The following is a 14,491-nucleotide window of genomic DNA, read 5'->3' as shown; positions in this document are numbered from 1 at the left end:
CAGCACCCCACTCTCCTCCTGCCTGGGCTCGCAGCACAGTCTGAGCGGGGACAACTCCCCGGTCTACAATGCCCTCTTTTACTCATCCCACTCGCCCTCCATGGATCGGGAGAGGGACAGAGAGCGTGACAGGGACAGGGAGAGAGAGAGGGGCTGCAAACACAGACAGGCCAGCCCTCTGGTCCACCGTAGGGACAGTAACCCTTTCACGGAGATCGCCATGAGCTCCTGTAAGTACACAGGCGGGGTCATGAAGCCCCTGAGCCGCCTCAGCGCCTCCCGCAGAAACCTCATCGAATCAGACAGCAGCAGTGAAACCAAAGAGGGCGGCGTTTCAGCTGTTGCCGGGGCAACGGCTGCTGGGGGGCATGACCGACAGAGAGAAGCCCCTCCTACCTCCTTGGTAGCCCCGTCCTCTACCAATCAACCCCTAATTCAGAGCCCTCCAGAGATTGTGATTTCATCCAAAGAAGACTCACCTTACCCCAGAGGAGGGTATGACATCACTGACTCCACATCCAACCAGATGTCCATCTACCACCAGAACCACGCACTGGTGGAGAGCAGGCGGGTGCAGCCGGGGAGGGGCAGCAGGCAAGGTGGGGTCGGGGCAGTGGGCACTGGGGCTAGGGGCAGCACCTCCAAGGCCCCCAAACGGAAGAACCAAAACATTGGCTATAAACTGGGGCATCGCAGGGCGCTCTTTGAGAAGAGAAAGAGGCTGAGTGACTATGCGCTCATCTTCGGGATGTTTGGCATCGTCGTCATGGTGATTGAGACGGAGCTGTCATGGGGCGTGTACACCAAGGTGAGGGGAACAGACCACTGATACTTAAAGGGGAATCCCACTGATTTTACACATAAACATTACGGGTATTATGACTGCATTTGTTCTATGGCCTGGAGAAAATAACCCTAATGATGTCATAGTGACACGATCAGGGTTATCTTGGTTGAAGCTTGGAGTTATAGGGGGAAGCTGGTTACAAATGGGAAGCATTAAATGAAAGATACTATCGAGTTGCATCATGGGAAGTATACAATCCAGTGTTAAAGTATCTCAGCCTCTGCTCCAAACTTTATGAAAGTACAATAATAAATTGGTAGATTGCCCCTTTAACGAAAGCTCAGTACATTAAAGTTGCCCAAAAAAGTCCACAAATGTCACACCAGGCTGTTCTGATTGCACACTGGTCCTTGGTTAACTTTTGCGCTCATTTTTGCCTTTATTTTGATAGTAGCCAGTAAAAGTGACAGGAAAAATAAGGGGAGAGAGAAAGAACTAACAAAGGTCACCATGGTCAGAAAGAAATCGGGGACATTTAATGGCAGACATCCACAACTCCCAGGCCGTCAGGACACCTCTGCCTTTGGCTGACTTGGATGGGTCAATGGCCACATAATTAGAGTCAGTTTGTGCCAGTTAATGACCAAGTCATGATTGGTACATCCCATTCAGTTTGACCAGCACCATGCCCATATTGTTGGAGGGGTGTGTACTATAATAGCCAGGCTCGACAGTTGTTGCTTCTGGGTGATGTAATACAACAATGCAGAGGACATGGGGGGCAGATTATCAGTAGGAGGCCAGGATCTCATTTGTCTGTGTAATGGGGAGTGTAATAAGCTGAATCGGCCCCTGGCTGCTATTGTCTGTTTATTTTGGTTGTGTTTATGTATGTGCGAGTGTGTGTGTTGTGTCACAGTGTCCGTAAGCCTTGGAGCATGTTGCGCTCACCTTCCCAATGCAAAGATACTTTTGTCCTTGTTCCATCGTTTCTTCTCGCTCTGTCATGTCACAGAAGGTTGGTTTTCTTTACCTAATAAGGTGGAAACATTACTTCCACTTATGCAGCTTGTCATATATGGATCACTGATCATGTGAGGGAGGATATGGGATCATGTGAGAGCACAGATTTACAGGTAGCCTATTAGAATAGGCCAGCTGGGTGTGTCTCTATTGCCTTCATTCTGTTTCTGTTTGAAGTCTCCAGTTGATACTTGGTCTCTCTCTGTTATTATCATTGCTAGAAGAATCTGTCTGTTCTCTTTTGCTGGCTGTGCCTTTGCCACTCCTGCTCATTACTTTATGAAAAACAGAGTTTTAGAGTCCATGTCTTTTTATTTTTTTTAATTTTTAAAATTCATGGCTTGAATTTTTCTCCCTCTCAGTCCCTCCTCGTCTCTTTTCTTCCTTTCTGTCGGCCTATTCTCCTCCCTGAAGGAGATGGCAGATGCCTTTAATGTTCTCTTGTCTGTCTCATTTTTATTTCAACTCCACGCCTGTCTCTTTATTTTTCTTTCTTCTTTTCTTTCTTGCTTTCTTTCATTTGTCCCCTCACTTTCTCTCTCCCTCTGCTCCTCGGCTCTTCCAGTGGGCGTCAAACTGGGGGAGTGTGATCGGAAGAGAGAAGCGACTGGGCGAGAAATGAAAGGCTGTAGAAGGAGAGAAAAAGGAAAAGGCGATAATGAAAAGCCTGATTTAGGTTCTTAAGCTAAAACCAATACCCTTCTCATCTGATGCAAGCAGAATCGTCTATCAATAGGAATTGATGGACAGCTGTAAACACGAGTAGGTCTGTGTGTTTCATTGTGTTTGCCAGTGCTCGATCTATGTTCATTAAGAAATCTCGTTAAGAAGGGGAAGTCAGAGTTAATGAACAATAGTCTGTAAAATGTCTTTGCACCTCATAGTCACAATTAAAAAAGAGGTTGAAGCCATTAAGTATGTTTCAGGAGAGCATGATCAAAATTGATTTTTAAATGCAGAGTGCCAAGTTCTATATCTTTTTTTCCTGTTTTTATGGCTGCAGATTTGGTTTGACTCCAACACATACTAGAGTTCCATCAGACAGTTCAAGCCCTCACTTAGATAATTCAGGTGGAGAGAAGCCCACTGGTTATTGTGAAAAATGGACAGATCATGAAGATGAAAGAGAGAAAGGAAAAGGAGATGGATGGGGGGACGGCAGAGGGAGAACTGAAGAGGTTCATGCAGTACTTTAAACCAGTCCTGGAGGTGAAGCCTTGAATGATTTCTTCTATTGATTATTGATAATCACTCACCCACACATGCACCAGCAGACATGTGCATACAAACTCACACATTGGAAATGGATCCTGGCATATAGAGCTGCTAGTTGGTATGCTGTGCCTTGACAGCCATCCTTGAGAGGTTGTGTAAGAGCTTGTGGGTAAATGATAGCTACAGATCATTTTTCATTATTGAAAACATGTATGGATACATTCATAGACCATGTTAAGGACAATAGCTGTCAACCAGATGTCATTGTATACTTCTAATGTGTGTGTGTAAACCAAACCAGCTGCTCCATCGTGCTCCCAAAAACATGAAAATGAAGAAAAAGAATGCAGATAAACAAACTGGGTTGGCAAGACCTTGTTTGTGTGTGTGTGTGTGTGTGTGTGAGGGTATGGGTGTGGGTGTGTATTTGTGTGACTGATAAAACAGTTCATAGTAATTTCAGTTCATTATGGAGTATATACTTTGTATTTCATAGTAGTTTTTATAATTTAATTATTATATGCACAAACTCTGATGACTCATTTTTTCATAATTATGGTGAAACAGATAAAATAGGTGCCTGTGCCTTTAAGAAAGTACCTGTGGCACGGTGTTTAGGAAGTAAGGGGCAGCGTGGAGGAGAGGAGAGCCTGAGGGGGCGGAGGTTTTTTCTGACCGTGTGAGAGGACAGGTATCGTGAGTTACAGTGCACGTGGAAAATTTTTATTTTTGTACTTTGGCGAATAAACCCTTAAAACCAACCATCGTGGAAGAAAAACTACAGTGACCTTATATACCGTAAAACTTCAATTAGAAACTAAACTCGGATTAATTACCAAGTCCCTTTCCTCACCGGGTGTGGCGACACATTTGGGCGAATAAACAGGTTTCATTCCATTCCTCAACCCACTGCTCACTGTCAACTTCAGTCATCAAAGGATGACTCTCTCTCTCTCTCTCTGTGCATGAGGTTGGCCTAGATGCGCTGTCTCTCGGAGCTAGATCAAATGAAAGATTCATAATTGATATGTTACTCGATAGGCTAGGTTTTATACATAGTGGTTTAGATGAACAATTTGATAGTATTTCCCCTCTTTGCTGACCAAGAGTTTTGTATGAAAGGAACTGAAGGCCAGTATTGAAATTGAAATATAGGCAGGTTAAGTTCATCAAATAAAATCCTACTTGAGGTTTTACAGTTCTATGTTATACTGAGTACTACATCTTGAAGGGAACCCTGTTCATTCTTTTAGAGCAAGGAAGGGAAGATAAGAGCGAATCACGTGAACCCTGACTCCTCGGCTGTGACGTTTTAGCAAAAGTCTTGAAACCAGCGTCAGAAAAGTTCGGTTTCACTGTGAAAGAAACATCCCCGCTGAAGAAAAAGTCCGCCACAAGTATTGAATGTTTTCAAGACATTATTATAATAATATGTTATCACAACATTATCTACACCCTTGACTTCCACTAAAACCATCTCTAATAATTTACTAGTATTTCACACAGTGAGATGAGGCGACAGCAGTTTTTTTGTTTTAAAGGAGGCTCTATGTGTTACTTGATAAAGTCTTTTAAGGTGGAGCGGTTCAGGAAGCCACAGCATGTCGCTGCTCTTCTTCTCCCAGTTTAGTATTTTTGGTCCCTCTGGGCTTGTATTATAGCCTTTATCATCAGTTTACTAAATCAAGACCAATTTGATAGTATTTTCCCTCCTTGCTGAGCAAGAGTTTTGTGCGAGAGGAATTGAAGACATGTCCCTTATAGACGTCTGTACAGTCATCACTGTAGAGAGCCGATACTTGCAGTGCAGCTGTCATATGCTTAGCCTTTTGTCTTCTAACTTGTATGAGGGTTTGTGACTGCCATAGTGCATATAGACCATGCCTGCCTGCTTACAAGGGCATTACTGTAGCAAAACTATTTTCAAATGTGACTACAGAGTTGTGAAAATGTATCTTAATCCATGTGTGTGTAAACAGATTTGGATATGTGCAAAGAATCTATATTCACATTTGTATGCAGCTCTGTAAATGTACAGACAAATCTGTAAATGCATACGACTCAGGCAGGCCTCTCATGTTTTTTTACTCATGACTTTTGGTCTTGGGCTTCTACTGCAGCAGAGATCTGGAAATGTGTGTGGCGATTTATCTGTATGCCTCATTATCCATGGCTACTTATGTATGACAAAAGCCTTGACAATGAATGCGGATCGAGGCCAACAGCCTCCGAGACCAGTGGAGGCTGTTTGACAACCGGGAATACAGAATCAGGCGGAGACAAGTTTGTTTGGTCCAGGTCCAGCCATGTTCCCACTAAGCTCAGCGGCCCAGCTAACTAGCTGCATGTCTCAGCAATAGCTAAAGCTATTTATCCATCAGGAAATCAGACAGAGTTTAGGCAGAGCAGCCGGGGGACATCAGAAAAAAACATAATATATAATCCAGTTTACTCAAAATCAGTGAATAAAGTTAGAAAGTTGCGATTTGGACACATTCACAAATCTCACTTACATCTGCAAATCTGATTATAAAGTTATATAACTTTTCATTCACATTTATTAATATTTTTGCTACATTAATGACCCCACACCTGCTCTCCCAGCATAAGTTTAATGTATCTTTGTGTGGGCCTGTGTGCATGACCTTGCTGAGCACACCTATCTTAATTATTGCATGATTGACATTGCTTGATCTCAGTGCCTGAGAAGGAGCGTGAAATATGCAAAATAAATGCCATTTTATAACCACACCTTGCACACCACAACACAACCCTACCCCACTCATTACAACTAATTTGATGACAAAGGCACCTGCCATCTGGGCGAGCCTAACTAAACATGCCATAGCCTACTTTGAAATCCTGGGAAAGAGGTGTGAAAAAAACAGGAACAATAACCTAATGACTGTTAATTACTGTCTTCATAATCACTCAAAGCCAAAACTGTCATTGAAAGTAAAATTCAATAAATCACCCAGCCCTAATAACAATAACAAGAATGGAACTGATTGGGTTTGGTGTGCGTTAGGAATGATAAAGGGAAAAACGCTAACAGAAAAGGACAGGGTGTTTGTGTCTCTGTGGGGATGTGGGTACACATTTTGACGAAAATCTGGGCTACTCGGCGTATATGTATAGCGGCGTATATGTATAGCAGCAAATACTGTAGTTACAGCTGAGAGTTACTCGTCTAACTGAGTTGAGTTCAAGTCCACAATCAAGGCCACATCTGAGATCAGTTTGTTTTCTAAATCACTGCAATGAGACACATTTAATACCAGAAATGAAAATCTATGTTTACACCATCATCAGCGAACTGTTTAATATTTTAAATGGATGTATGTGGATTGCGTGGATATGCATGTTTGTTTTTTTTATATATAAATGGTTCTAGCAGCGTGTGGGTGTTGTCAATCCTCAACTCTCCATTTATTGTCCATCCCAGTTGGGAAACTAACAATATCAAGTCCTACATATTTCCACATTGTTTTGTTACATTGGCTTCGTCGAAACCATTTTACTATTTTAGATTAAAATCCACATAATCCAGGTTAATGGCCATCTGACACTGACATGTGTGCATCTGTCTGACTCAGGACAGAGAGATCACAGAGCTTGTCGTCTATCCTTGAATGAAAACCCAAAATATCATTTATCCAAAGCTATCGTCCTTCTATCTATATTACATACATGATCATTGGTCAATAAGACTAAATGTTGACTGTAGACATATATACCCATATATAGAAAAAAAGTCAGTCATCAAAACATTGTTTATATTTAAGCAAAAGCCATACAAATACACCCCTCCCATTAGTATTCCTTCATGAGCTCTGCCCCCTAAATTCATGGATTCATGTGCTTTGTCACCAAGGCAATAACACTAACAACAACTAAGCTTATACAGCGTGGAAGTGGATGTCTCTATCTCATAGCAAGCACTCAAACACGGCATCCAAAACCCAACTGAGCAAAAACTAGTAAGTCAATTATTTAGAAACTTCTGTGATCAAAGAGAGGAGCGTGGATTTGTAGCTAAGATAACAAGGAAGGTGACATTATCTAGTAGCTGCTCATCTGAAGCGAGTATGCAGAGAAAATGAGACAGTTTCTGAAAGGGAGCTGTGAAACGTAAGAAAACTGATGTTACCCATGTGTCAAGTAGAAACAGAGCAACCTCCGCATCTGTCTTCATGAGTCTCTACCGTCTCATCACCGTTGTTAACATGGCTCTTCGCACTCGCCTGATCATAGAACAGATTGCGTGTGGGGTTTTTTTGTATGTTGTTTTTTTGTTCTTCCGACCTTCTCCTCTTTGGCTATTTCTTAGTCATCTCACCTTCATGACAATGCGATTACACTTTTGCATGAGCCAGATTTACTGTCCCTCTCACTCCCCCCATTTTTTTTTTTTACATTAAAACACAATAAGCTTAAAAAAATACTATGATATTATGATACAATAAATGCCAAACAGAAGAGTTAATTAGCTCCACCTCAACCAGTTACAACAAAACTTACAAACTTAACAATCAAATTATGTAATTTCTTTTAATGTAATACTAAGTGTATTTTTCTCATAATACTTGTGTGCTTAATGTCAAATAATGTTTTCATATTTTGTTTTCCATATTGGTGGTGTTGGTCATTTTTAGTTAATTAAAGCATCTGAACACTTCTTCCACTGTTGATATTCAGCGCTTTAGGCAGTGGCAGTGAATTCCTATGCTGTAAATTTCCAATCACAGTTGTTGAGCCAAGATAGATTATGCAGAGAGAATATTAGATGATGAAATAATTCATGAATGTGAAATAATTTAATTTGCTCTCAGGCGGAATTTTGAGCTTTTCCCACAGAAAGCATCCAAGGCAAAGCAATTGCTGTCATAATTTATCTTGAGACTAGTTTTAAAGTCTCTATCTTGAACATAGTGGCACTGTATTTTTAACTCAATTCATAATCAGTGTCACCAGTCTGACCCGGGACCTTGACACTTTTAAATGTTAACTACAGTATGAGGACGGCCCCTCTTCAAAACATTTTTATAAGCTTCTATTATTGATTTTATTAGGATCAGGTTAAAAGGAAGTAGGTCCCTGTCTGACATATGTCTGTATCTGAGAATAACCAAGGCCCTTGGACACCTGGGACCTCAGCATGTGGCCTCTCATTGTCAGATCAATAGATCATTTGCCAAAGACTCATGTGGCTCCTCGGGGGCCCCTGCACCACACCACGTTTGAGGCCTGCAATGGAACATGGCTATTCTGAGGGACCACACAGCTGTCAGCATCACCTGTCACATACTTTGACACCTCGACATCCAGATGGCTGTTGTGTGTATGTGTTAGAGGCCTGTACCCACTTACTGTCCATTTTTCACCACAAGCATAGATGATTTCACAGATTAGCAGCAGTGCTTGCTTCCAGTCACCGTTCTTTTTTTCTCACTTAAGGAGGAGTGTTTATGTTCCAATCTTCAATATGTCTCTGTTTACCCAAGGGGGTCATTGCCATCTCAGCAGGCTTACAACATCTCCTACATTCCCCCTGCGCTACCTCCGTCTCTCCCTCCCCACCCTCGCTCCCCTATCCATGACATTTCTCGCAGACATTTACTGGGAGACCTTTACAGACCTTTCTCTTCGAGGCCACTTATGGTGGCTGTGTGCAGCTTTTCAGACAGTACATGAGGATCATCAGGGAATTAAGCTAACCAACTACCACAGTATTCTCTAAAGGAGCTATCAGCCATCTCAGCATTTCTGCACCCTTATCCTCTACCTCTACCTTCTCTCTTTTCTTCCCCACTCCCTTCATCTTCTAGATCGCAGGCTTCTAAAGGGGCAGTAAATCCCATAGGTCTTCCTACTAACAAGTACAAATATGCTCATTTCCTGCAATGTAATGAGGTTCGGCTACCTATATCTCGAATGTGTGTGTGTGTGTGTTATAACTTGCATCATTTGCCACAAACGTGAACATTTATGTCACTGAGTGGTCTCCTGTGTTTATAAGCACGTATGAAGTGTGTGTCTTCATGTCTCTACCATATCTATTCAGCACTGTCATATCAGTACTCATGGATGCACCTGCCTGTGCGTGTGTGTGTGTGTACATTCACATCTCCCTTTGTCTGGATTTAATTGAGTGTGTAGGGCTGTAATGGTGTGTGTCAATGTGCAGCTGAGTTTGTGTTTGTGTCTGTGTCTGTCTGTGTGTTTATCCTGCTAAGGTGACATCATTCCTCTGTCTTGTGCCTGTTTCCCTGGAGACTGATTGCAAGAAGGCATCGCTCTGACAGGGAGAGACCCCCAAGGCTAACTCATTACAGCACACTCACACACACACACACACACACACACACACATGCGTTAACAACACATGTAGTGAGCGACTTATCACTACGAGAGTAATGTGTTGTTAAGCGACGGGTATTTGCTCTCACATCTGTGCCACTAAGAATGAGGTGGGGACATTTGGGGAAAACCCTTGACTAGATACTACCTACTGTGTGTGTGTGTGTGTGTGTGTGTGTGTGNTGTGTGTGTGTGTGTGTGTGTGTGTGTGTGTGTGTGTGTGTGTGTGTGTGTGTCTGTGGAACTGAACTAAAGAAGCTCCAAAAGCTCATTATCTCTGCATGCTGTCCACCGAACCATTGATCAATACACACCAATTACACAGCTGGAGAAAAATAAATAGGAAAAGAGACACACTTATATTGGGGATGCACAAGAAAGAAAAATTGCATAACTAGAGACCATCTTGCGATGGCAACAACGGCATCAACATGGTGACCTGTAAGTACTCAGTAGTTATTGCTACATTATTACATGAGTCGTCATGTAATAATCAGGGTTTCAACACCTTAACTCAAGGACATTTGCAGGACTCTTCAAGCTTAATTTCCTGAAATTCAAGGACTCAACAACACTGATAATTTTTATAATGAGAACCAGCAAGCTTTACAGAAGCTCACAGACAACAATTAAAAACAATAGAGTAAAATAAATAATAATGATGATGAAGAAGAATTTCAAGCTACAAATGACTTTTATTTTTAATATCTGACTGTAGGTCAAAACTTCTTTTCAAGTTGTGTGGAAAAAAAAAACAAGTTATTGTAAAAGTTATCCACTTTAGACTTTCCCATAAACAAGTTGGCATAGTTAGGACTGAAAGTACTTTGTTGAAAAGAAGTCTTTCCCAAATCTAAAATTGTTTTTAGTCAGGACTTTTTCAGCCAGTTTCATAAATAACTGCGTAGACAGAACATGTTGTTCTCTTGAATGTAAGTTATAGAGTAAAGCCTCCAACTCCTCCATATGAGGTACATTAGTTTATAAAAAAAAGTTTATAAAAAACAAAAAAGAGAATTGAGAAGAGTCGAAGAGAGTTGAAGAGTAACATCACAAATAGAAATAAGAAGTTTCCTGTAATCAGGCACTTTCATTCTGCTGGCAGTCTACGGTTCATGGGTATTGTGTTAAATGTTAAATGGTATTGGACACAAAATACAAACACAAGCCAAAGACTAAAATCAATTAAAGCTGTTTATTAAAACTAGCAGGGATAGTTTCAGAGATGACAGGGTGACTTCTGTGGTGAGGGTGATCCAGAAAGTTGCAGGGTCGGTGGTGACAAGAAACCAAAAAACAGGAACGAAGACAAGAGAGGGCTGAACATGGCTGGAGAATGGCAGGCAGATTCCCTGAGTCACGGAGAGGTCAGGGTCAGACAGGTTTCCAAAAATTCACTAGGATGGCCATAACGTTGTTACTGCAAGGGAGACTGAATGATGATTGGATTATGAGAAACAGGGATGGTGGTGGTTAGATAGGTGAGAGGGAGAATCAGAGACCACACCCAGCAACACAAACAAACAGGGAGAGACAAACAAGACACATAAGGGGAGAGAAAAATAAAGGGAAACACAGGGAACTGAGGCGGCACAAGCCTCCATCATAACATATTGCAGCTGATAGACCAGTGTTGTAGGGAGCAGATAGGGAGAGGAAACTTTTCCAAAGGCCTTTTGGATACTCTCAGACTGAGCATCCCGGGAGCTTAAATTGGGAATTGTTGTTGTCTTGTTTTTTTGTGAATATACATAATTAATTCATGAGTATTTATATTTTATACGGAGGTCCTATGCTTCATGAGTTTACATATGTACATGCATTTTTTTACTTGGCCTGGCTGTTTCTATAACTGACTGAATGTGCTTACTAGCCTACAATTTTTCTTACTATTTGTCTATCGACTATGTCATTTTGATTAATGTGTGTAGGTCCTGCAAATGAAAAGGGTGGCACATACATGCATTTTGTATAGGGCGTAAACTAATTACAGGTCATCAGGTAACTTGCAAGAATGGAATATGATCTCTTTCTATTTATTGCATATTTTCCAACTACTATTTATCTCACTAGTAGTTTTTTTGATGATCAGTCTCAGATGGACGTTAATCACTAGCAGGTTCCTGACTACTGTTTAAAGTCACACCCACAAATGTCTCATTAATACTGAAGACAGCCTATAGCTGAAACAGAATGTACACTGGCACACATCAGATTCTTTTGACATGACAGGGTTTGTCTCCTCCTATCCTTTGGATGCCCAGAAACACAAATAACAAACTGATTTAAGATCAAATATGTGTGGTTGTTACTTTGCAGCTATTTATCAGCTAGCATGACACATCGACCGTGCATTTTCTTTTCCCCTCGGAGCGATTTAGAAAGGGTTACTGCATACAGCTAATATACCTATGGCTCCGGAAACAATGCCAGAAGCAACATCTATGTGTTAGAACATGTTAAGCCATGTAAATATGTGGAGAAAACCAAACAAACAATAAAGTAAGTGAAAAAGTAAGTGCCTGTACGGGGCACCAAGACTTCTTGGGTAGGCCATTGAGGTGACAAATGAAATTGTGCCTATATGTATGCCACACTGGCATCCATCATGGGTTAAAATTGTTAGCTTGAATTGAAACAGGCAATGTGTCGACCATGCATTTTCTAGAAAAGTACGGTGGACACTTGTTCAAAAGAGACTTTTGTAAGAGGGATCCGTTATCAACATCACATCCATTTTTAAGGAAGTACAAAGGCACCAAATGACTTTGTTGTGGTGCAGTCAAACAAAGGAGCACTTCTTCTTGCAGTCATGAAATCACTTCCTGTTTTCGAGCGTCACTGACTGTAGCCTGTGTGCGTCTGCTGTTCACAGCTGTCCATGTCTCTATTGAATTATGAACAAAACAGTCCAGTTACTAGAAATTAATGGACCCCTGCCAGCCAAAGAGAATCAAAAGAATTCTCTGCAGCCATGATATAAAACTGGAAATGAACAGAAGGCAAGCATGTACGCACATACTTCTCATCACAGCTGAGTCATTCACTATACAGGCAGAGTAAAAGAGGTAGAAACAGGCATAATCAAAGCATACTTGACATTGTGATGAGCAGAACTGAACGGCCAACAGAGGCTGGATGATTAAAACAACACTGCGTAGAAATTAGAATTTTTGGATTTAGCGCCCCCAGTTTCAGATTACAGAATACCACTGTTGGATATATGGACAGGACAACTTTGCAAACAGCCAAACAAGTGCAACAACACAAGACATAGCGGCCAGCTAATATTACTTACTAATCCAACAGTAAGAAGCCCAGCCCGGCGTCTTGTCTTTCAGCCGTTTATTTCACAAAGCTCTATGCAACAAAAAGCCAGTCCCAGATTTACTTTTAGATATACTTCTTTTCCGGCGGCTTTCTGCTCAGTCACTGTCTCCTTTTTCTCTTTTTAGCTTCCTCCTTCAATGTCCCCTTCGCCCTTTTTGCCCATGTCACTATGTATAGAGGCTAGTGAGCCCGGTTACATTGTCCGCTTGCCCAGTGCTGGTTCTGGCACGACACCAGCATTCATCCTAGGCCTGAAAACCTCCTCTTCAAAAACACAAATGGTCCCCTAGGTGCTCTAAACTTACAGTTCTCATCAGTACAAGAATGTTGGCTTCCTTTGCACCTAGTTTCGGCTTCGGTGAGTACAAATGAGACATTAGCAGAGGAGAGACAGACCGAGAAAGAAACAGAGTGTGAGCAAATAAAGACCAAAAGACAGCTAGAGCTTCGGGCAAGCTTGATAGAGGAAATCAGCAGAGAGCCGAAACTAGATGGCATTCTCCCAGTGTTGTCCAGTGGCCCATAACCACATGATATGAGGAACAAATGAACAACACTCACTTAATGCTCTCCTCATGTGTGCGTGTGTTACAATTGTGGAAAGGACGCCTAATTTCACCTTCAATTCTCTCAGATTTTGATTATGTGAGAAAGGATACTAAACAGAGGAGGGTGTCAGTGAGGATTGACAAACTAGACTTATGTGTGTGTATGTATGTTTGTGATGTTGAATTAATACTATTAAGGCCCTGAAGTATCTACAGAGACCCAAAATAGACACAGTAACACACTAACACACTCTATTTTCCAGAAGGCTGACTTGCAATATATATTCATGAATATAAAAATGCAATGTAGGTTCTGCTTAATAACGTCTGAACTCGGCGTGCACACTCAGATCAAGTGTGTGTGATTGCATCCTACTTAACAACTGACCTATCTGTTCTGAGATGCTGCAGTCTTAAGGTGGCTCAATTCTTCTTCTTTGGGAAGAAGACCGTGTTCATCATGTGACCTTGTGGAGAATTTATGCACTTTTTTTTTGTATATTACTCTCTGCGATTCAAAACGTAATCCTTGAGTTGATGTAGACAAATGAATTAATTCCGTGAGTGTGTCTTTTAGAGACCAAAGCACTAAATGCAGCTAGTTTTATCTCTAAATCTTGGAAAATGAGTCAAGCTAAATGTTTTGTTTGACTGCTTATTCTGGCATTTTGCATCTGTGTAAAGAATCTTTTCTGACAATGTTTCAGAAGTTTAAAAAGCTTTTGAAACAGAATATTGACAAGGAACACCTAGTAAACTACACTGGCAAATATCTGATAAAAGGTCAGCAAGCCAGTATCTTATTCATGCTTGTTTATTGACATATATAGCTGACAAAGTGAAAACAATGTAGTTTTATTTGAAAGGTTGTGTAGTTTTCTTCTGTCTTTTCTTCTGACTTTAAAGGATAAATCTAAGTTTTTCCTATTATCAATAAATCCCATGAAAGCCCAATCAACGGTCACAAGCATTGCCTGTGAAGCCAAAATGTGATACATCTTATCCCTCTGTGCCATAAAGCTACACGCTTGTCCAAAAACTATTGACAATCATCAATGAGCCACACTTTTCCACTGCGTTCCTTCTTATGCTGCCCTGCTGTAAAGACTCTCCAGAACACCAAATTGATATTAATGTGCCGCTGAAAATAGTCTCCAACAAATAGCTCTTTGTTTGAACTGCCACAGTGATCCACTGTCTGAGAAAATTACTTCAACTTTTTAATATT

The 14,491-nt window shown here is 41.3% G+C and overlaps 1 protein-coding gene across 1 annotated transcript in view; it reads left to right on the top strand.

Annotated features, from left to right (window-relative positions):
- Positions 1–14,491, top strand: part of kcnn3 (potassium intermediate/small conductance calcium-activated channel, subfamily N, member 3) — a 54,215-nt gene that overhangs the window by 1,077 nt on the left and 38,647 nt on the right. The window contains exon 2 of the mRNA XM_019253958.2: positions 1–808. This exon is cut by the window's left edge and continues 319 nt beyond it. Within this exon, the coding sequence (XP_019109503.1) occupies positions 1–808 (808 nt within the window). The remainder of the gene's footprint in view (positions 809–14,491) is intronic.

The sequence above is a fragment of the Larimichthys crocea genome, chromosome XIII (assembly GCF_000972845.2).
Source record: "Larimichthys crocea isolate SSNF chromosome XIII, L_crocea_2.0, whole genome shotgun sequence".
Lineage (NCBI taxonomy): Eukaryota > Metazoa > Chordata > Actinopteri > Sciaenidae > Larimichthys > Larimichthys crocea.
This window is presented reverse-complemented; position numbering and strand designations above follow the sequence as displayed.